The following is a 22112-nucleotide window of genomic DNA, read 5'->3' on the forward strand; positions in this document are numbered from 1 at the left end:
AATTTTTTTTTTTTTCACAAATTGACTAAAATATATATCACAAAAAAAATTATTTTGACTTGTTTCTCAGTTTGTACAAACATAACAAAAATAAATAAATAAATAAAGTGGAAAGTTACGATGGGTTTAAACAAAAAAGATTTGGATAGGATTGATAGTAGAGTGAAACAAGTTAGACCATCAAAATGTTGAGACATGTTCAACTTTATGCAAATGAGAGTTGAAAATCATTCATTACATCTGTCATATTTCAAAATCTTCCAATAGTGCTAGCCTAGAGCTTCTGCTGGAATTAAAGCTTAAATCACATTGTTATTGTTACATTTTATCCAGCCCAATATAGCAATATTGACTCAACCAATGGCATGAGTTGGAGGTGGGACTATCTGTTTGACCAACCAATGGCAGATTGTGATGCTGTTTTCAGTAATTCAGATATGGTAAAGGGCGTTTTGTTTCTGACACACGCCGTAAGCGGTAGACCAATCACAACAGACTGGGCCATCTGACCAATCAGAGCAGAGTAGACCAATCACAACCGACTGGGACATCTGACCAATCCGAGCAGAGTAGGTTTGTGGAAAGGAGGGGTTTAGAGAGACTAAATCTTCGAAGAAACTGTTTTCAGACTTTGAAAAATTAGGTGAAGTGCAATGTATATATTAAGAAAATATTAAAGTGTATTTTTATGACAGCCTTAGGAATCTTAGTCTTAGGAACCTTTCAATAATAGGGGCACTTTAAAAAGAAGGCACAGGAAAAAAAAAAAAAAGTTGGACAACATGGTCTTGTGGAAAACCTGCATGTGCTGTTGATATGTGTGGTAAAAGCAGAGACATTTTCTTTTAGCAGGGGCAACAGAGGAGGGAGACAGCCCAGACAAAAGAAGTTTGGGGTCTCTGTTGCCATAGACACATAGAGGAATGACACACACAGGGCCTGTGCCTCATCACCCACTGAAAGAGACGCTGACAGCAAGACAAGACCCTCGAACGACAGAGGGAGAATTAACAAAGCCAAAGAAAGACTGACGAAGAGTTAGGGACTCTCATGAGGGAGTTTTAAAAAAAAAATGTTTATCATGATTGAATGTAAGAACTTGTAATACACTCACAAATGCATTTGTATTGATGGAATTAGATAATTTTAGTAATCTATTAGTGTGAAAAAAAGAGAAAAGATAGCAGTGTTCTTGTCAGAACATGTCTGTGGTTCAGGCTCTGACAGAAGTTTAATGTTTTTTTGCTTTGCTTGATGTGTAGCATGCTACAACTGCTGCATTTTTTTATCATTATAACAATGATGTACATTTTTTTTTTTTATGTGACATAAGAAAATAATAATAATAAGGAAAATATATACAAGTTTACATATTTAGTGGTTAAAATGCCATCATAATTAAAAGGCACAATATGTAAGATTTTTGGATCAAAATATCCAAAAACCACTAGAACAATGTTATATAATTTGTTGACTTGTCAACATAACTTTCAACACACACAAATGTATTTTTAGTATGATTGTTTTTGCCAAGTAAAAGAGCGCTGTGTTACCCCACAATTTTAATTTGTAAAATAAAGTCACCTGTATGAGTAGTAATTCAGCGTTCACAGCTGTTTCATTAGAATAAAATAAAATTAAATAAAAGAATGAAAATTTTTATTATCAAACGTAACTGTAACAAAGTTCAAGTTCAGGGAAGAAAGAGGTGGATGTTAAACGTAACTTTAATTGTAAAATAAACATAAACACCGAAACGAAAGAGCTAGCGGCAGCAGCCAACTGTGCCACATAAGCCTATGTAAGCTTTATACAACAGTAACGTTAATAAAACTTTAATACATAAGCTCATCCATAAACATGAGTCCCGTCGGATTGCTTTTCATCGGCTGCGGATCTGAAGACGACAACTCCCATGACTCGCTCATTCATGGACGGTGTCATCAAGCTACGACCTCTAGCGCTGAAACTTACATACCTTTAAGTAGTTGCCTGATAAAAACTATTATCAAATGGTCTATTTTTCCAGTCTGGCACAAATAAACTGAGGGTCTCAATAGAGTACTGCAGGGATGACATTTTTTTAAGGCAAAACCCAGAAATGAGTTAGCATTTCCACCGTCCCGAATCAAGGTGTTTTTTTTTTGTCTTTTTTGTTTTTATGGGCTTTTTGTTAAATGCATGAAATAATGTCTGTGGCTAACACAAGATCAACATATTTTCACTTTTATTTCTACAACATAAAATACACCAGTGATTCTCTCTTGTGATTTTTAAAGCTTTTACTTGTCTTTTAAAAAGTCAGTTGCTAACAAGTGGCTAAATGGGACTACGAGGGACATTAAACATCATCACGACGAACAGGTAAACTCATCTACTAACTAGCCCTGTCCTTACTTATAATCATGCTCTTTCAAACTATTCTAACTTAAACTTTCAGTGAAAATGTTTCTTTTCTTTTTTTTTAAATAAAGAGTTTGTCGGAAGTGTGTGGTGTGGTTCGTTTATAGCCTACGCTTAGCTTTTTACCTCTGGCCAGTGATTTACACTTTAAAATACTTAAAATCAGTATTAATTTGTGAAGATTATCATGATGAACCAAACATGTTAGAACCATTGGTCTTTTTGGTCAAAGCATGCTTTTTGTAATCATCCAAAAACCAATGGAAAAAATCTAAATGTTCCCCTACAAAACAAGAATCCGTAACAAGCCATAAATCAGTGAATTGTTTTTTGGACAGGTTCTATTAAACAGTTCAACTGGGCCAATTCACTAAAATGAATCGGCCTTCTCAACGGTACTTAAGATAGAGTACTTTAGGAGAGCATGTTTGATTTTTGCCTCAGCACACTTGGCTGTAAAGCTGTAACCTAATCTCATGAGAAAACAACTATTTTATGAGGTGGCGAATTTATACGAATTTGAACGATGCAAAACGTAAAAATTTTAGAAAAAAGCAAGAATGGAGTACCACCCCAAACCCAACCTCTAAACTGTAAGCAGATCATACGAAAACGTTTGAATTTGTAGGAATTCATACAAATTAGCTACCAATTCACCAAATTGTAACATAAGGGGGCTTTCGCACCAGGTAGTTCTAGGAACTTAGTTATAGGAACTAGCCACCAGGGTGTTTCCCAAAGAACTAATGGTTCCCTTAGGAACGTTTTCCTGGTTGCATTCACTCCGCCAGTAGGAACTCTGAAGTGACGTAAACCGCACTTGTTGTTGTGACTTTTATTTTGACGATGTGGCAGACCTTTATTTTGAAATTATAAGGAAAAGTTTCGACTTTAATCTCGAAACATTTCGACTTTAATCTCGAAACATTTCGACTTTAAAGAGGCTACATGCGATTTTCTGAAATTTAAACTCGCGACTGACACCTGTGGCCAAAAAATGGAACTGCTCTTCCTTTCTGCTCGCTCTCGTACGTGCACACTTCACAAGTCATCCGCTGCAAAGAAGTCAACATTATGTTTACAGAGGTAAGAACAGTCAAATACATATATTGTTTGAGAAACTAAGTTTGTTTGCTGACTAGCGGTGGTGGCAGAGTGATCTGAAACATTTAACATGAACGCGCTTGACGTCACATCGCACGTGAAAAATCCGACCCGACAGAAAATAGGAAAAATAGGATACAGGCTTATAGGTGCACCCACTGTGAGCTGACAAGGTGTCAGTATGCTCATCAGGAGATGTTTGAGTCATAAATGGTCAAATAAAAAGGCTATTGTTATGTTTATTTTGGGGAAAAAGTTGCATATAGCCTCTTTAATCTCGAAACATTTCGACTTTAATCTCGAAATGATAGCATTTTTTTTTTTTTACAGATTTTTTTTTTTTACGTTGCGGTTTCAGGGCTTCTGTAAATATATTATAAAAAAATAAAATAAAATAAAAACTTCTGCAAACCTTAGCATTTTCAGTGTGGACTGACTTACTTCACTAGATCAATGGAATATTCAGTTTCTTGTCATTTACCTGTCCATAGGCGAAGATAGTGGCATTATATCCTTCAAAACATCCTTCGATGAGTTTCTCAGTGCAGTTGCTGTAGATGCTCTCCTGCTGCGAGTCCATGTCAAAAACATAGTCAAACGTAAAGGCCTTGTCTTTTCCTAGGATGACCTGGGGCTCCCCAGGGGTCACGAATGTGCAGATGTGACATCCCTCTATCTTCTCCTTTGCCAACTGTGGACGAATCCTGAAAAATAGAGAGTGTTTTAGTTTAGTCATTTATAAGAATAAATTAGTTTATATTGAAAGATTTTTGGTCATTAATCTCTAATAACACACACATATACATATATATATACCGATTAAAAACTTGATGTTTATAACTAGCTATTCATGATTGGTTAATTATATATATTATAATACAGTTAATTATATATATATATATATATATATATATATATATATATATATATATATATATAATTTTTTTTTAATTTTTTTTTTTACATTTCTCAGGAAAAAAAACTGAAACATATGTGCCTCTATTGCTTTAGAAAAAGTCTTCAAGAGTACTGTATTCGTGGAAAGTGGAAACACTCCTAAGTCAGTTTATGAACATAGACGCTCTCTGTTAGTGGAGAGCAAGAGAGGAAGCTATGGCAACACGATAGGTAAACAGTCACACCCTGGGATTCATTTACTCGCGTTTTCTGTTTTCATTATTCAGACCTTTCCTCTAACACAACCTGCTGCTCTGCCTTTAACTTTTTAGCCCATAATACATTCACTTTTGAAGGGGTTGTAGCATGTAAAAACAGATTTTTCTTGCTTTTTTAAAAATTCCGAGGTCCCTGGACAAGGGTGTGGGGGTAGGTGTGTAACGGATCCGGCAAGTTAGTGGGGTTTTGCAATTTGTCCCATCAGTTTAACCCGTACTCACAGGTTCTTAAATTGTTCCCTCTGTTTAATAAATCACGCCCATGGATTACAATACCGAACCCACAAATTTCCAATCCATGCAGAGATTTGTAAACCGTACCTTCAGCTTTTCAATCCGTACCCATCCATGCCCACGCTTTCGCAATCTGTTCCCACAGTTTTGCAAACCGTACTCATGGATTTGTGGCCTGTCCCTCATTTTGAAAATCTGTGCCGACTGATTCAACTATGGCTCACCTATCGGTACTACTGAATTATTATTTCATATTTTTGAATGGATAAAAATAGATTGTTGCATATTCACTGCTTTTCTTACTTAGTATTTTTGTCCTGTTTCCAGTTCAATTATCTAAAAATAGTAGTAAAATGCCATAAGATATTATGTCTTGTTTTCTGAAGAAAAAAATCTAAAGAAAAATAGAAAAATCTTGTGGAAATGGAATAAGAAAAATAATCCTGATTCTGTTTGAATTTTTTTTTCTTTTTTTTTTTTGCTTAACCGATTGGCAGATAATTTAGCTAATTTAGATAATTTTATTTTTTACAACTCACTTAATTTTGATTTATTTCTCCAAACAAGACAAATTATCTTATGGGACTTTACTCATCTAGTAAATGCATCTTGATTGAAGTTTTTTTGTAGATATTTGGACTGGAAACAAGACAAGGTACTTAGTACTTTCTCATTAAGTAAGAAAAGCATTTTTTGCAGTGTTTTCATTCAGTGGATGAGTGTCTGAGTGAAGCGTTACTCTCCAGTAAAGCTGAGAGCTCTTTAGTGCTGTGATTTACATTGTTCTGTTCAGTGGCTCATTGTTAGGCTTTGAAAGCCTGTTAATCCAACCCTAGAGATTCTTTGGCCCGGTTTACTCCTGGTGTACAAGTAGACGAGGGAGACAGATACCCATTTACACCTAGCGTTTTAATCTGTAGTGGTCTCTTTTGTCCACTTTCAACAACTTCTGTCCTGAATTCTTCGAGGGGAGAGTCTATGTAAATGTATGGCTTTTTCAGATATTTCGTTATATCTGAAATATCTGATATTTCAGTTATATATAACTGCTAAAAAAATGACTAAATATTTCGATCTAAAGGACGAAGTAAGCTCACACAATTTACATATAAACGTGACATATTTTGTGGCTGTTCGAACGCTTTCGACCACGAGCGTTTACACTACGAAAGCAATCCGGTCGAATGCGTTTTCGACTACCTCTGGAAGTAGTTGAAAGTGGACAAGCTCATGACATTTTAGACCCCGTTTACACTTGTATTTAGCGTCGTCCACTTGTGATCCAATCGACCAAATCTTAATACCAGGTGTATACAGGGCCTTTATGTAAAGTTGTAAACCCTAATACATCACACAAATCACACACACACACAAACTTAATCTGAGAAAGTTAACATGGAAATACAGATTTACTTAATTTACATTAATTTCTTACATACATGTCAACCAACCCTAAACCTAACGTAACACTCTGCTAACACTCTAAGAGTTACATGTACTTGCAAAGTTAGTAGAATGTCTAAAGTGGAAATAAAGTGTAACCGTAATTTGCATAAAGCATAACCAAAACACTTCCATATAAGCTTATTTTCACACAGCCTTTGCTTTACAACCTTTCGTGCGATTTTTGTGTAAATATGGTTTCATTTGTTCCTACATTTTTTGTACATTTAAAATATAAGTTCATGATTTGTTCATGAAACTGTTCATACGCAGATTTCGTGAACAAATTTGAGTCTGTATGGCTACTGAATGACACCCAGTGTCCTAATAATTTGCATAATGCTGTGCTACTCTGTTCTTAACCTCTGTTTGTAACATGATTTTCCAGCTGCAATCTCTCTCTCTCTCTCTCTCTCTCTCTCTCTCTCTCTCTCTCTCTCTCTCTCTCTCTCTCTCTCTCTCTCTCTCTCTCTCTCTCTCTCTCTCTCTCTCTCTCTCTCTCTCTCTCTCTCTCTCTCTCTCTCTCTCTCTCTCGACAGTAATACTAGTCAAACACCCTTGTGTGTGGCCAGTCTTTTCTTGTGACGTCTCAAATGTCTCCAAACTCTCGAATACTGAACACAGACACGTAAGGGTTAACTTTTTCCCTTGGGTTCAGAGCTACTCATGCGTGCCAGTGCATTCTATGCAGCTTAGAGGGGATACATGAACACATAACTCAAAAATAAGCCATATTACAATGACGACCTCTGACCACCGAGGATATATAAAATTGGTCTCGTAAAACCCAAATGCACTCCAAGAACCCCCTAACCACAAATGATGTGAATGTGAGACCATACTACGCCTCTGCGTAATTATACATACTGTAAAAGATATTGTGAGACATTTATGAGAGTGAAATACATTTCCCATTTCAACAGCTTCCACAAAACACTCTAGTGAATCATCTGACAGATTTGAACACCCAGTGCTTTTTTTGAAACATGCTTGTTTAGTGATTCTATTTGGACTTTAGATGCAACATTTTTACCAGGAATGAGTAACTATTGCTCATACTATTGCACCGTGCACCTAAAATACACATTAAAATTTAATATACTGCATTTAAGACACACTGTTGGATTAAATTTATGCCACTTTTAAAACGTCTGTGAAAAATCTTTCTTTTTTTGAAAGAATTGTATTACATATCTGATTTTATTTTTATTATATTTATATCATACATTGAATCATGCATTATTGAATCATACATTAAACCAAATAGTTCAAAAACACAAAATCATTAAGGAAGGAATTTCAATTGACTCAAACATTGACTCAAACAAATTGAATCAGTCATTGAATCAGTCACTCAAACAATTTGTTAAAAAACGGATTAATTCACAAAAATGAAACATCACTCTTTGTTGTTCAGATACACATAATACTGCAATACCACAATACTGAGTCTAAAATGTTAATTATTTATTAATCCGCTCTAGACATGCAGAGCTGTTTCCTTCAATACATACTTATCTATTGACATCTGAAATGATCATTTGGCAAACAAAATTTTCCTCAAAAGCAATTAAAAGAGCCATTAATATAATTGAAAAGTACATTTGAGCTTCTGTTTGCCATAATTTATTAGCTCTTATGTGTGTCTAAATTAAATCAGTTCATCATATAAAACAATCATGCCTCTTTAGAAGACTTGATTTAAACCGATAAAAGCTTCATAATAATCATAATAATTAAGCAGTCTGGGTCACACAATGTTCAAGAGGCATAATATAAAGCTCAGCTTCTGACTGAAAGCGTTAACCTCAACCCGCAGGCCTCATTACTGCGATTACAGTGACAAAGAAATCTGCACAGCCTTCTCTTTCCAGAGAAAAGATCAGTAGCTTAACTGGATTGAACCGTGTTCTACAGGTCTAACAGTTATCTAGTCATTACCCTGTAGGATAAAAGGGTCCAGTTTGTCTGCTAGGGATCATTTGAACTCTAAAACTTCTCAGGTGAGCACACAATGACTTCAAACAGTGAACTAAGCACAAAGGGCAACTTAAACAACATAGCATGGAAAATATATTACAATACCAATAACGCAGATGTGGAAAGATGAATAAGTGCTGATGTATCCTGCCCTGGAAAACATGACCCTGTTAGACTTGTCTTATGGGTATATTTTTTTTTATGTCCTAGTAGTAGTCTCATTAACAGTTGATTCATCGTTCATTTCTGAGATGAGAGCAGACGTTACCATATTTTATATCTCTGTATTTCGTCATCATGGTTCGGGTGCCTAAACCTAAAACTAAAATGACAGCAAAATTTTTTTACATTGAAAAATCAGAAAATCTGATCACCTCGCTTCAACAAAACACACAATTTGAGGCATCATTTACATCCACAAACTGTGGCCTGAATAAAAAAATTAAAAAAAAGCATAAAATAGTAAAAATGTAAACCATAGTTTCAACACACAACAAGAACAGATGAACCAAGAAAACACACTTTGCATTGATTCTGGATAGTCTGACTGGTAAACAGACTGATTGGTTTGGAATGGATTCCTTTGATAATACTAGTAATGAGTAATAGACATCAGGTAACAGATTACACGTTTGTGATATCGACATCACCCACATTTAAAAAAAAAAAATAAAAAAAAAAAAAAAATAAATATATATATATATTAGTGGTGGGCCGTTATCGGCGTTAACGCGCTGCGTTAACGCGAGACTCTTATCGCGCGATAAAAAAAAATATCGCCGTTAATCTATTCTCCAAGTTGGGTTGGGAGCGTTGGGAGCTGGCTCAAGCTACACAAGCTATGATGACGCAATCTACCCGCGGCCGCGAGGATCACCCGGCTGCAACGCATCATATTCGTCGTCATCTTAAGTAAACACGGCTGAAAGTGAAAGCTGGTGAAAAAGATCGGTGCAACCCTTATTTGGACTTGGTTCGGATTTAAGCCGTCCGACGTAGACTGTGTGGTGTAACAGTTCGGTAAGTTAACACACGACTAATCCGTTCTACCACCTCAAATTCAAAACGAAACATAGGCCTATCACTGAATACCAGCGCGCGCGTATTATTCCCAATATATCTTAGTGAGTGGTGTAGCACATAATCTCTTTTTATTAAAAGCGCCCGATTTTAAGAATCGTTGTTGTGTTTCTTTTTAACTGAAAAGACATCAGTTAGACAATATTCTAATTTTAAATTTGGGGTTTCATAAGCTCCAAGCCATAATAAACATTAGACCTAACTTACTTAAGTCTCTGCAGCTAGTGTACTTAAATTTTATTTATCTGCAAAATTATGTTGTATACTTACAGCTTTGCACAATATATGTTCTCAAAACTACATACACCCTTTCAAAAAAAAAAAAAAAAAAAAAAAAAAAACATTTAGCAGTTGTTTAGCAGGGTCTGTGTAACCTGTTCTGAAATGGTTTTATTTTAATATCGTTATCGCAAGAGGCTGCAATGTATATCACAATATGGATTTTAGGCCATATCGCCCATCCCTAATTGATTGCCTATAGTAGTTGATAATAACATAGGCCTACCTAATGTTGCCTACGGACGGTAACAGTACAGTAGTAACCTTTTACAGTCTATGAGTAGAACAGCTTTCTCAAGCAGTTTGTGATGCATTTTGGAAACAGGAGATGAGCCCCTGGTCTAATGCGCCACCTGGCTTGAGAAACCCGTTCTCAAAGACTTACTTATAGTCATTATTTTGGTAGCACACATATTCTGAATGCCTTCGGCAGAATTCAAATGAGCCATTTTAATCTAGATTAATCTAGATTAATTTCAAAATTAATCTAGATTAATCTAGATTAAAAAAATTAATCTATGCCCACCTCTAATATATATATATATATATATATATATATATATATATATATATATATATATATATATATATATAATATATAATATATATATATATATATATATATATATATATATATATATATAATGGCTTTTCATGACAATTGTAGTCGTTATGATAATTAAGATAATAACTTTCATCTATCCAACCTGAGAAACTTGTCTCAAGCTCAGACGGCACACCCACAAACCCGCCTGATGCATACTACAAAAAAATAATATGAACTGGCTAAAATTGACAGCTACAATCTGATTGGGTGGCTTTACGTAATTTCTAGAAGTCAAGGTGCAAAGGTTTTTAATCAGTCTGCCCACAAACATTACAAAGTGTGCAATGTCAAATTGGTGTTCGACTTCAGTCTTATTCATACGATCTGCTTGCTTATGCCCCAGTTAGGGCTGCCCACTAAAATTCGACTAACCGTTAGTCGACTAGAAGAGGCTTGGTCGACCAAAATTTTATTAGTCGGTTTATCGTAAGAAAAAAAAAAAAAACTCCACAGGCTGTGACGGAGAGATCGTTAATGGCATGAAATCCAAACATTCGCCTAATATTCATCGACATCAAATTCTACTAAGTACGATGCATCATGGGAGAAATTAACTTACTAGTCTCAAAACCGTATTCATATTGTCGCACATTTCAATTGAACCACATTGGTTCAACAATACAGAACTGTCGTTAATGACGGCATCATGCAGATGATAGGGTAATAAGTTATTAATCTGCTCAAACTACTTCACTATTTTGTTCTGGTCCTTTGTTTTGTTTTTATTTTTAAATGTTTGATTCACAGGTTCCCTGTTAGGTCATATTTCGGGGTTATATGTCATATTGATCTCAAGCACACCAGCAAATCTACAACAGAATGGCTGAAAAAGAAAAGAACCAAGGTATTGCAATGGTCCAGTCAAAATCCAGACTTCAACCCAATTGAAATGCTATGGTAGGACCTTAAGAGAGCTGTGCATAAACAAATGCCCACAAACCTCAATGAACTGAAGCAGCGTTGTAAAGAAAATTTGTCCACAACGAAGTGAGAGACTGATAATTATACAGAAAACAGTTTTAGTTATACAGAAATTACGATTACATCAAGTTATTGCTGCTAAAAGTGGCTCTACAAGCTATTGAATCATGGAGTGTACTTGGTTTTTCACACACGGTTTCTCCATTTTGGCCTTATTTCTGGTAAATAAATAATGACATGGTGTAATACGTAATGTGTTCATCTGAGGTTGTATTTACCTAATTTTTAGACCAGCTAACAACCAGATGATATTTTATTATGTCCTGATATGTAAAATCCCAGAATTCAAAGAGGGTGTACTTGAGGGAGCAGGCTGATGAGATTGCTTGCTCAACATTTAAACAGTCCGGTTCAGTGTTTGTTGTAAGCTAGTCCTTCAGCAGTTCATCTGAACCCCTCCACCTCCCCCAGCTCCACCTGCCTAGATCTGCTATGGGGTTTGAGTATGTCTATTTCTGCAGCAACAGCATATAATAATCAACAGAAGCAGCAGCGTAGCAGATCTAGTCCAACAAGAACAAATACATCAACATTGCCATATTCATTAACATGCTTAAACTATTTCGAGAGTTGTCACTCCCCATAATGTTTCAGAATTACATTTATATTACAAGGAAACGGCATATTGCATTCTCACAATTGCCACAGAGGGCGCTATAGCAGACAAAACTAACTGAATAATAACACTGGTTTAATGGCATATAGACATTTAAAGTTATCTATTGGGCTTGCAATGCAATGGCCAAGTATTTACATCTGTGTTTGCATATCTGGCCTAAGCTAAAAAGTGGCCTAGACTTGCAGAGTTAAAATTCTGGCTAAGTAAGACAACACTCTTACCTTTGCATATTGATATATGTATGTATGTGTGTGTGTCTGTGTGTGTGTGTGTACACATTCACTCTTCAAACATTACAAAAGTGAAACCCGATCACTAAACCATACTCGGAACTGCTGTAAAATATGTCCTGTTAGGAAACATCGTCTTATTCAATGAAAGGTCGTCTAAGGTTGTGTAATCTAAGCAGGAACAGAATATTCCCGGGTAAATGAGTGGCCAGAAATGGGATGTGAGGATTTCTCCACCTGTTGAACAGTCAACAAAACTATCCCATTATCTGTTTGTATTGTCCTGATTAAAACTGTTGGCTTTGCACAGATTAGTTTTGTATTTCAGGGCCTCTACTGTTTTAAGGAGGATTTCATTTCTTGCTAAATAACGGAAGAACAGGTACAAACAAGCATGTTTTCTTACACATTATGACACAGGTAGCAGACACACTCTGACATCAAATTTCCACATTGTTCTAAAAAGCAAACACTCTGTTTTAACCCTATTTTTCAATAGCTATGTTTCTACAATTCCACAAAAAGGACACAAACTGGCTCCCTGATTTTTTTTTTTTAAAGAATTGGAGGACTAAATATCTTGTATTGTATTTAAATAACTAGATCAACTATTATCTTTGGAAGCTTGTTTCCACCATAGAATAAAACATTTTAAAAGATAATAGCGACTTATCTCACAATACAGAGTTTTCATCTCGCAATTCTGAGAAAAAAAGATATAAAGTCGCAATTGCGATTGTTATAATGTCAGAATTGAGTGAAATAAAGTCGCAATTGCATTTTATAAAGTCAAAATTGCAAGATATAAACACAATTGCAAGAAGTAAAGTCAAAATTCCAAGAAATAAACAATTCTGGCTTTTTTTCCTCGCAATTGCGAGTTATAAAGTCCAATTCTGAGGAAAAAAAAGACTGACTTTAAGTCAAAATTGCAAAAACTCACAATTGTGAGAATTTTTTTTATAAAATAAAAAGTCGCAATTACCTTTTTTATTTTTTATTCTGTGGTGGAAACAAGCTTCCATAATTATCTTATGTGAAATTAACCTAGCATGAAACATATCTACTTTAAACAATGTCTGTAAAAATCCCACAACTTTCAAAAATTTGCACAAGATATTCAATTTACAAAAAAACAATGTATTGAATATATTTACAGTTTTTTTTTTTTGTATTACCAACTTTTAAAAATTTTATATTTATGTGTCAGCTCTATACTGCAAAATGTTCATCATTATAAAAAGGAAAAAAAATACACCTGAAAAATGTGTCTAAAAACTATTTGCACACTTTCTACAGCATGATGTAATGAATAATATCATTAAATGATGCAATAATGTCTTTCCATTTTTTTTCCTATCATTTTTTGCATAAATTGTAGTCAAGCTCCACAATATCCATATATAACTCAGGGTTTAATGTCTAATCCAGACTTCTATAAATGCATTACTGTAAACATGACTTATTCTTGTTTTTACTAATTGAATTTCTTTTGAATTACTGAAATACTTTTCTGTGGTAATCTTCTGTGGTAAATTGTTTCGAACTCAGGCACCTTTTTAACATCCTGTCAGGATGAGCATGTCTCTTGAGTATTTTAAACAAGAAGGAATATGTTTTGCAGCATCAGCTGTGTTCTATCACTCTGGAAAGTGCAAATTAAGTTGGTTTGACACATACAGGAAGTACCCACACTGATCGACTGCCTGCATACAGTTCTCACTGCACAATGTGAGGGTAAGGACATGAAGGTCAGAGGTCACTGTAATGCTGTCCGTCTGTCGCCCCAAGCAGGAGCAAAAGAGATGACAACTGATGAAAACATAGACCCAAAACATCCACCCACATCTGCTCCCGTGAGCTCATCGGCACAAAACATCAACAATAATAAATGGAAAGAATCCATTGCTTTTGGAACAAAAATATTTAAAGGTGCAAAACACAATCCAGGATGTCTCTATGGAGTATAGGGCCTAAATAAAGAGAAATTATATGTGTGAATCAAAGGGAAAGAAAAAAAGCACAAAATAAGAGACAGTGTGACATGAGAAAGATATACTGTACATATTTTTGGCTTTTCAGAATAGCTGTGGTGGAAATTGTTGTCTCACTCTTAGCATGCACAGATGCCTCCCATGCTTGAATAAACAAGCATTTGTCTAAAGCCTTGCACTAATGTCATCGTCGTTGTGTACACAACCACCCAATCCTGTGTGCACGTGAGTCTGTTGAGTCATCAATTCACGTGACAGACGGTTCCTATAGATCTATTCAACTGGCTCATGAATAAACATGAGCAGACCTAAAAAAAATCCATTTGGGTTGCATTAGAAGGTGCGGCTCTGGATCTAGTATGCCCATTTTTCTAAAAATGTCTATGCCCAGAATACTTGGACGTCACGTGAGGGTGCATATTGAAAAATCACTTCACTTTTATGAAGCGTGAAATGAAATTGGGTCAATTAACAAACTAAAGAGTTGAATGCATGAGCAACATTTTTAGAAAAAACCTTTGGATTCGTGGTTGGGTCCATAGAGTTTTGAAAAACATTTTATATCAAATTTCCATTGAAAGCTTAAAGGTGCCGTACGTAACTTTTTCACTCTACTAAAGCATAAAAATACCATAATATGTTTGCAGACATGCTGAGTTTACATACTCGTTTCTCTGAAAAACACTTCCACAGGCAGTTATTTTACTTTGAAATGTGTGTTCCGTGTTGGAATGTCTGTTTTTGTTTTGGTCTGTGTTATCTCGCCCACTGCCAGTTCACACAATAGTATATAACACCCTGGGATGCCAGTTGGCAGGAAACACAGCGCATTGCAGCCATCAAACAAACTGGATCAGAGATTGCAGATTCTACCCAACCTAAAAAGCCTCGATATCCATCTAAAAATCTCTATGAACGAGAGCATATTAAAACACAGATAAATCAACTCATCAACTTACAGTGTGTAAGTCTCCTCAGCTTTCATTGTCAATTGCGCTCGCCCGCATGTGTGTCGAGTCTGAGCAGGACGGGGGCGGGGGAAACAACGATCTCCGATATTTTGAATTTGGACTGCAGTACCTATTTCGACCACTAGCTGACATTCTTATAAACTGCACCTTTAAATTTAGGCTCTAAAAATGTCAGGTGGTGTGACCATAAAGGCCACGAAATACTCATGACAAAATTCTTTTTTGTTCTTCTTTTGGGGGTAAAAAGAAGTTTGAAATACGTGAACAGCGGTATACTATTACCGGACATAAACAACAGATGATGATGATTATTAGGCTACTTTAATTATTAAATTAATATTACAATTATTTGCCCCGCAATTATATAGCACATCACTGCATGACTCAAAGCTTGCACATTGCTTGTGTGATATCCACTGGCTTCATGGTTTAAAACGCGAATATTTCCAATCTTACGACTTGACGTTTTTCTTTATCAACAATTGCTTGCATATGTTTGGCAACAGTTTCAACCTTAATTGATGGAGAGTGTAGCTTTTCATTTCTTAAACAACCATGTAGTAAGACAAAACATGGCCATATTCCAGGATGACAATGTCAAGATTCATCAGGCTCAAATTGTGAAAGAATGGTTGTGAGAATGGCATAAAGAATCATTTTCACACATGAAAAGACACCCAGACTGGCAGTCCAGATCTGATATTCCTTGAAAGTCTTTGGGATGTGCTGAAGGAGACTTTACAGAGTGCTGGACTCTTGCATTGTCAATACAAGATCTTGACCAAAAATTGATGCACATAAATGTTGTGATGTTATTTCCATCAATTTAAGGTCTGGACTCAAAGGTGCCAATTCATTGGTGAAAAAGGATTCAGTGTATAATAAATAAATCAAGCAGCTTTAACAAAGCAGCTCTCCAGCGAGTTCAGGTTTTTACTCGCGGACGTCTGACGTCAAAAGAAATGAACCAGAGAAGATTCCCACATAAAACCTCATCGCAAACCTACCTACTATGTAATCGCCACGGACCAAAGGTAGTTCGAAGGTGTTTACCAGCCAGCGTCACAACAGTTTGTTCTTCGATTTCACTTAAAGTATATCGGAGCCATAAAGGGATATTTCACCGCTGGAAAGATGAATATGTATTTAAATTGGGTCATTTATGTAGTAGAAATGTGAAATTATTTTAGAAGTTGGTGCCTTCTAGACTTAGAAAAGCCAGAAAATGTATTTTTGGCTCATGTGGATGAAAGACAACAACTCCCAGAATGCACTTGCTTCGCTGCCCTACGAGGCCACTCCCAAGCCACGCCTACCGGCTACAGAGGGCAGTATCGGAAGAAATGATATAACTAGGCTACTAGTTGACTCAAAACTGAAAAGACGCCGTTTTATCGTGAGATCCCCCTATGGGCGGGTTTGAAAACATGCGGAACTAGTTCTTACGACTGGCTGTAGTCTCTAGCCTCTGGACAAAAAAGCCTCCGATGATGCAAAATGACGATTTTTGCGTCATCTGAGGTTTTTCCAGACACACAATACAGAAATCTCTCGTCTCAGGGGGACATGAGGGATGGAAGCACGGCCATTCGAAAATACTACCGGGTTTCTACTGATACAAAGCTTAATGCTAATCGGTGAAGTATTCCTTTAATACTGTTATATACATAATATTTTTTTAACAAAACTGCTTTACTGCTTATTGACCCACTTATGACCTTGTGCAGCAGTCAGCTAACCAGGCTGTTTTACATATCATAACTATGGTGACATTTTAATTTTAACCAAAGGAAAGGTTGTACATCTGAGATTTTGATTCAGCTTCTCAATAAGAGATCTTTGCCACACTACCTTTCAGAGACTGGTAAGTCTAATAAGTGATATATATATGCTATAACTAAACAGTGATACATTAATCTCCAACATAAACCTCAGACGAATGCGACAGACTCAGAGAGTAATTTGATAAAGCATGCTATTGTTAAGACCGGCGGCTTCAAATATTAATGCTGTGACCGGTGGTATTGAATATACCAGTGGTGGATTCTTGCAGGCTATAAGAGAACTGCTCAGAAACTACACATGTAAAGTCATTAGAAACATGCTGTCAAATGCTTTCACTCTGTGAGCTGTACGACGTTTTAGTGCCATGATAAAGAATGAAGTCATAACATCACAAGAATAAAGTTGTAAAGGTTTTTGAGCATGATGTCATTGTAGGACTCAGATCCAATCCTATTCCAATAGTGTAAATCATCATGTAAATTTTCTCATAATATTAGGATGCTTTTTTAAGTACTTTATTAACACTATAAAAAGTCTTTAATCTCCTAATTTTCTGGCTTCATTCTTGTGATAATACAACTTTAAATGTCGTAATGTTATAACTTTATTCTTAGTTTTTAGGCTTTCTGAACGTGCTTCCTATTCCAAACATGTCGTTCGCAAAACTCTGAAAAAGACTGATGTGCCATTTAGTAAGTAAATGGAAAGTGCACTGACCTGACAAGTACACAAACAGCTAACTGAGTTTTTCCAATGGCCATGCTTGGGCCATTAATAGGTTCTAGTTTGAATTGCCTCAACTCAAAATTCAACATACACCAACTGTGTCTGATTAAAGATGTTCCCAAAGAGCAGAATCCGAGCATCGAAAATCTATTTAATGTCAAATTAGGAGAACAACAGATGAATGAATCCAAGAGTCTTTGAACACAAGATGAATGAAGTGCTTTAGAAGGCAACAGTGTAACAGGTCGAGACTGGTACTGTACCAACAACTAACCGCAGGCTGGATAAACTAAAAAATACAGAAATGTTACTGAATCTCGTCTCTTTCAAGCCAGTAAAAACACACGCACTTGGGCCTCATCAGACGTGGTTTTACAAACAACAGATACTGTCAGCGACTTAATGCTATTAAACAGTTGCCATGACTTTAGCCTCACAAACAAAGAAGAATGATGGATTGTCCTTCATTAATGTTGCAGATTGAAGGTCTTGACTGTTACTTCATTTTAAAAGGACATAAAGACTGCTACTGTCTTTATGATGCTGAGCCAGGCACCAAAACACTTATGTCATTCCCTGTGGAGAGAAAATCTACAGATACACAATCTAAAGTCATTCCACAAAGCGATTCTGAGGTATAGCACAAGCGTGAACAAACATTGGGATATCTTCGAACTGAACCTTTGGGCTTTTGCATTGAGTTTTTATGTCAACACAAGCAACTTCTTAAAGCCTGAAACATAGCCTACTCAAATGAACGCTTCTAAATGTTTCCACACATCATTGCGATTTAAAATGTGCCAGGTAATTTATAACACAACATGTATGTGTTGCATTCTCAGCATTACCACAAGGGGTGCTAATTAGCTAATCTATATAATTAGCTATACTTCTACTAAATTAGCTAAATGACACGACTAAACTACTGCACAATAAACTATAACATTAAATAACGGTTTCTACTAAATTTGCTAAATTATCTTAACTAGCCTACTAATTATTAGCTAAACCGTTTCAAATACACTACTAAACATGAGCAAAACTATTTCATTAACAAAACTGCTACTAGATTAGCTAAATTAGTTAAAACACTAAACATTATCTGAACTAAAACATTTGTTAAACCTATGCTAAATTAGCTTAATGAGCTAAACTATAACATTAGCAACACATCTATTAAATTAGCTAAGTTAGCTAAAAGAGTAAACGTTAGCTAAACTATAGACCTTTGCCTTGTCCAAAATACCCACACTTGCAGGTGTGTGTAGAACTTTTGGACACACATAAAGTCTCGCAAAAAAATGCAAATGTGGGTTAGTTTTTAAAACAATATTGCAGAACAAGTTACCAAGGAAAAGTTAGCTAAATGTTAACATGTTTATCTCTGCTATCTGAGTGAAACTGAAGGAAAGCTGTTGTGACTAAACAAAAATACAAGACGACATGCTTGCGATACATCAGCTAAGGTACATGACCAAAAAAACATGTCTTCATGTGACCTGCTTGCTTAAACTAAATCTGACAGATTAACATACCCATGTGAACTGGAACGGATCGCTCAAATGCCTACCAAGCAATAGCATAGTACATGTACATTTCTTGTAAACAATATGCACATTTTCTTCATTTTTCATCAATTCTCAGATTGTCCAGGTGCTAAATAAACCCATTTCCATGTGGTCACAATGCATCCAGCACCTGTTTTAGCACATTTAACTTTCTCAGTCTGACAGGCTTTCATAGGCAAAACGATGTCTTCATAGAAATGTGACAGAGGAATAAAAAACGGTGGAGTGAATGACATTAGGCCTAAGTCCAAATGTTGAGCAAACTGAGCTGCAGGTCAAAGTCTGTCAGCTCCAGTAACCAGAGCTCCTGAGGCATGTACAATGTAACCTGAGTCTATAGATGGCCTTTGTTTTTCAACAGAGCCTTTCCAAACACAAAAAGAAGTATTCTGTGTGTCCTTTCAATGTGGTCACAAAAGGATGTGTTTAGTGAAGATTATATCATTTCCAAGATATTATCACACATAGACTTTAACTGCTTAACTTAGGCTACTTAAAGGGATAGTTCACCCAGTCTGTCATCATTTATGTTGTTCACACTGTCAGCCCAAATCCGATTATTTGTGTATCCGACTGGAATCTGATCTAAATTATTGACTGTTTACACTGTGTATCACAACTGTTCAGATCTGGTTTGTGTGTCCCATGCCACTCTTTAGTTTTCCAGAATATCTTCATGACTTTCTTTCTTCTGTAGAAAGTGTTGTTACTGTTAACTAAAAAAAAAAAAAAACTGTTAACTGACATAAAGCTGAAATAAAATTTCAATATTAGATGAAAAACTTAAAACGAAATTAGAAGTGTTACTTTGGTAACTAACTGAAGTACTAAATTTAGTAAAACTGAAATTGATATAAAATTAAATAAATTAAAGATAAACAGACAGAAATATTAAAGAAAAAAAAAACTAGTAAAAAAATAATAGGAAAACCACATACAACTACTAAAACTTAAACTAAGATTAAATTGAGAACTGAAAATTTAAAATTAAATTCAAAATAAGATTACATTTTATAATAGTAAATCAATAATAGTTTAATAACACTGTCCAAGACACACACAAAAAAAACGTTTTCATCCATTTACAATGAAAGTCAATGGGGTCCAAAACCACATTATACTTTTACTGTACGGTCAAAAACATAGAGAAAAATAATAAGTGTACAATAGAATTTTCATTTTGGGTGAACTATTCCTTTTAAATCGACATGAAACAGACGTTGTGATAGTCTTTTCATCCCTATCGTGATGTACAGTATATCTGAGTGAAACTGCTTCTCGAACAAGAAGAAATGTAGGGCGGGACTTGATTTTGTCCATCGGGAATTGATTGGATCATTGGATTGTTGTCATTTGCAATTGCTGTGATCTCATATGAGTGACAGGTTGCCGGATAAATCATTTAGAATAAATACTGACTTTAAAACACAATCAAATTTCAAATACATTCAGTGACTGCCAAAAGAAATAAGAAGTTTGAATGGCTTTAAAAAAGTAAAATGCAACCTAAAGCTTGACTATATGTTATCCTGTCATCTAGTACAACCACTTCTACTCAACAGACCTCAGTAGAATAATGTATGTAGATAACATATTAGATTTGCATATCTATAAAACATTAAAAGTTCAATATAACTACAATAAGGCCTTACAACTTTACTGTAACATAAGATACAGTAATCCGGACCCACTTTTGGGGCTTTCGTCAACAGAAACTTAGAAATGAACATAAGCCTGCATAATATGTTAAATGTACATATCTAAAAGATTAGGAGTCCATGTAAACACAATAAGGCCACAACTACACCATAAAAATAAAAGTAAAATAATATACATTTTAAATAAAATGTATGCATGCATGCCATCTTACACAACATGTTTAAATGGTGCACAAGAAACAAATAAATATATTGGATAACAATAAAGCATTTGAGCGTCTGTGTGTATATTTAAAATAAAATCTAAAACCTATAATAAATTATGTCTATAATGATCTGATGCTGTTCAATAACAATCAATAGAGTAAGAAAATGCCATATATACAGTACACTGTACACAATGAGGCCTTACAGCCACACTGTAACGTAACATACAGTAGTAGTTTTCAGCCACTTCTTGATCAACAGAAAAGAACATACGGTAAAATAAAAGAAAATCTATCTACAAATGTTAATGTAATCATATAATCTTACTGTAAACCAGTAGCATTACCTTGATTAACACTTTCTATTCTACATCAAGGATCCATGTTTAGCAACACAATAAGGCCAGAGTCTGACCTCAGAATAAAAAAAAACAGGGCAAAAAAAATAAATAAAAATGTCTAATGCAAGCATATAATCGTATGTTTATTAAACATTAGGCGTTTACGTAAACACAATGAGCTCGTGCCGAACATAAAGCCCCGATGATGGTGTGACATTGTAGCAGGTACATAAGAGGCGGGCCATATGGAGCATCAGTGAGACTTTATAGGCTCTTCTGAAGACTATAATATAATATATGAATGTATAGAATTGTACCTGACAGCCACGCGCACTGAGCTCTCATCCTGTCCCGAAGACATGTTCCCGGTCAGGACACAGAGGATAAATATAGCTGATTTTCCTTTTCTTTATCGGCTTATGCAGCAGACACACACACAGAGCGTCCCTCCCGGCGTCTATTCTGCCATTATAAAGCTGAAATGATCCAAACGGGCGCTCTTTTGACGGGGAAATAATGCAAATATGAAGTAAAACATCTCGTGTTCGGCGCAGCACGTTACATGTTTAATGAGCTGAACGGTGAGTGAGCGACTGCGCGCACACACACAATCATCTGTCCTGAAGAGCGACTCTCTCCTGGAGAATGACATCACCAGGCCACGCCTTCATCGTGCACGTCAGACCACGCCCTCCTCTCTACACCAAAATGACAGGTTACGTGGGACA

At 35.6% G+C, this 22112-nt stretch overlaps 1 protein-coding gene across 4 annotated transcripts in view; it reads right to left on the bottom strand.

The window, feature by feature from the left end:
• LOC307156851 (kinesin-like protein KIF21A) overlaps window positions 1-22031 on the bottom strand; it is a 54853-nt gene extending 32822 nt beyond the window's left edge. For 3 of the 4 annotated variants that reach the window (XM_079868531.1, XM_079868530.1, XM_079868529.1), the window contains exons 1-2: window positions 21702-22031; window positions 3989-4211 (exon numbers count right to left, since the gene is read on the bottom strand). In XM_079868531.1, coding sequence (XP_079724657.1) covers window positions 3989-4211; window positions 21702-21745 — 267 coding nt within the window. In that variant the 5' untranslated portion in view covers window positions 21746-22031. The remainder of the gene's footprint in view (window positions 1-3988; window positions 4212-21701) is intronic. The other variant, XM_079868532.1, reaches the window with a different exon arrangement.
• Window positions 22032-22112: the final 81 nt, after the last annotated feature.

The sequence above is a fragment of the Squalius cephalus genome, assembly GCF_949319135.1.
Source record: "Squalius cephalus genome assembly, chromosome: 4".
NCBI classification, from domain to species: Eukaryota; Metazoa; Chordata; class Actinopteri; order Cypriniformes; family Leuciscidae; genus Squalius; species Squalius cephalus.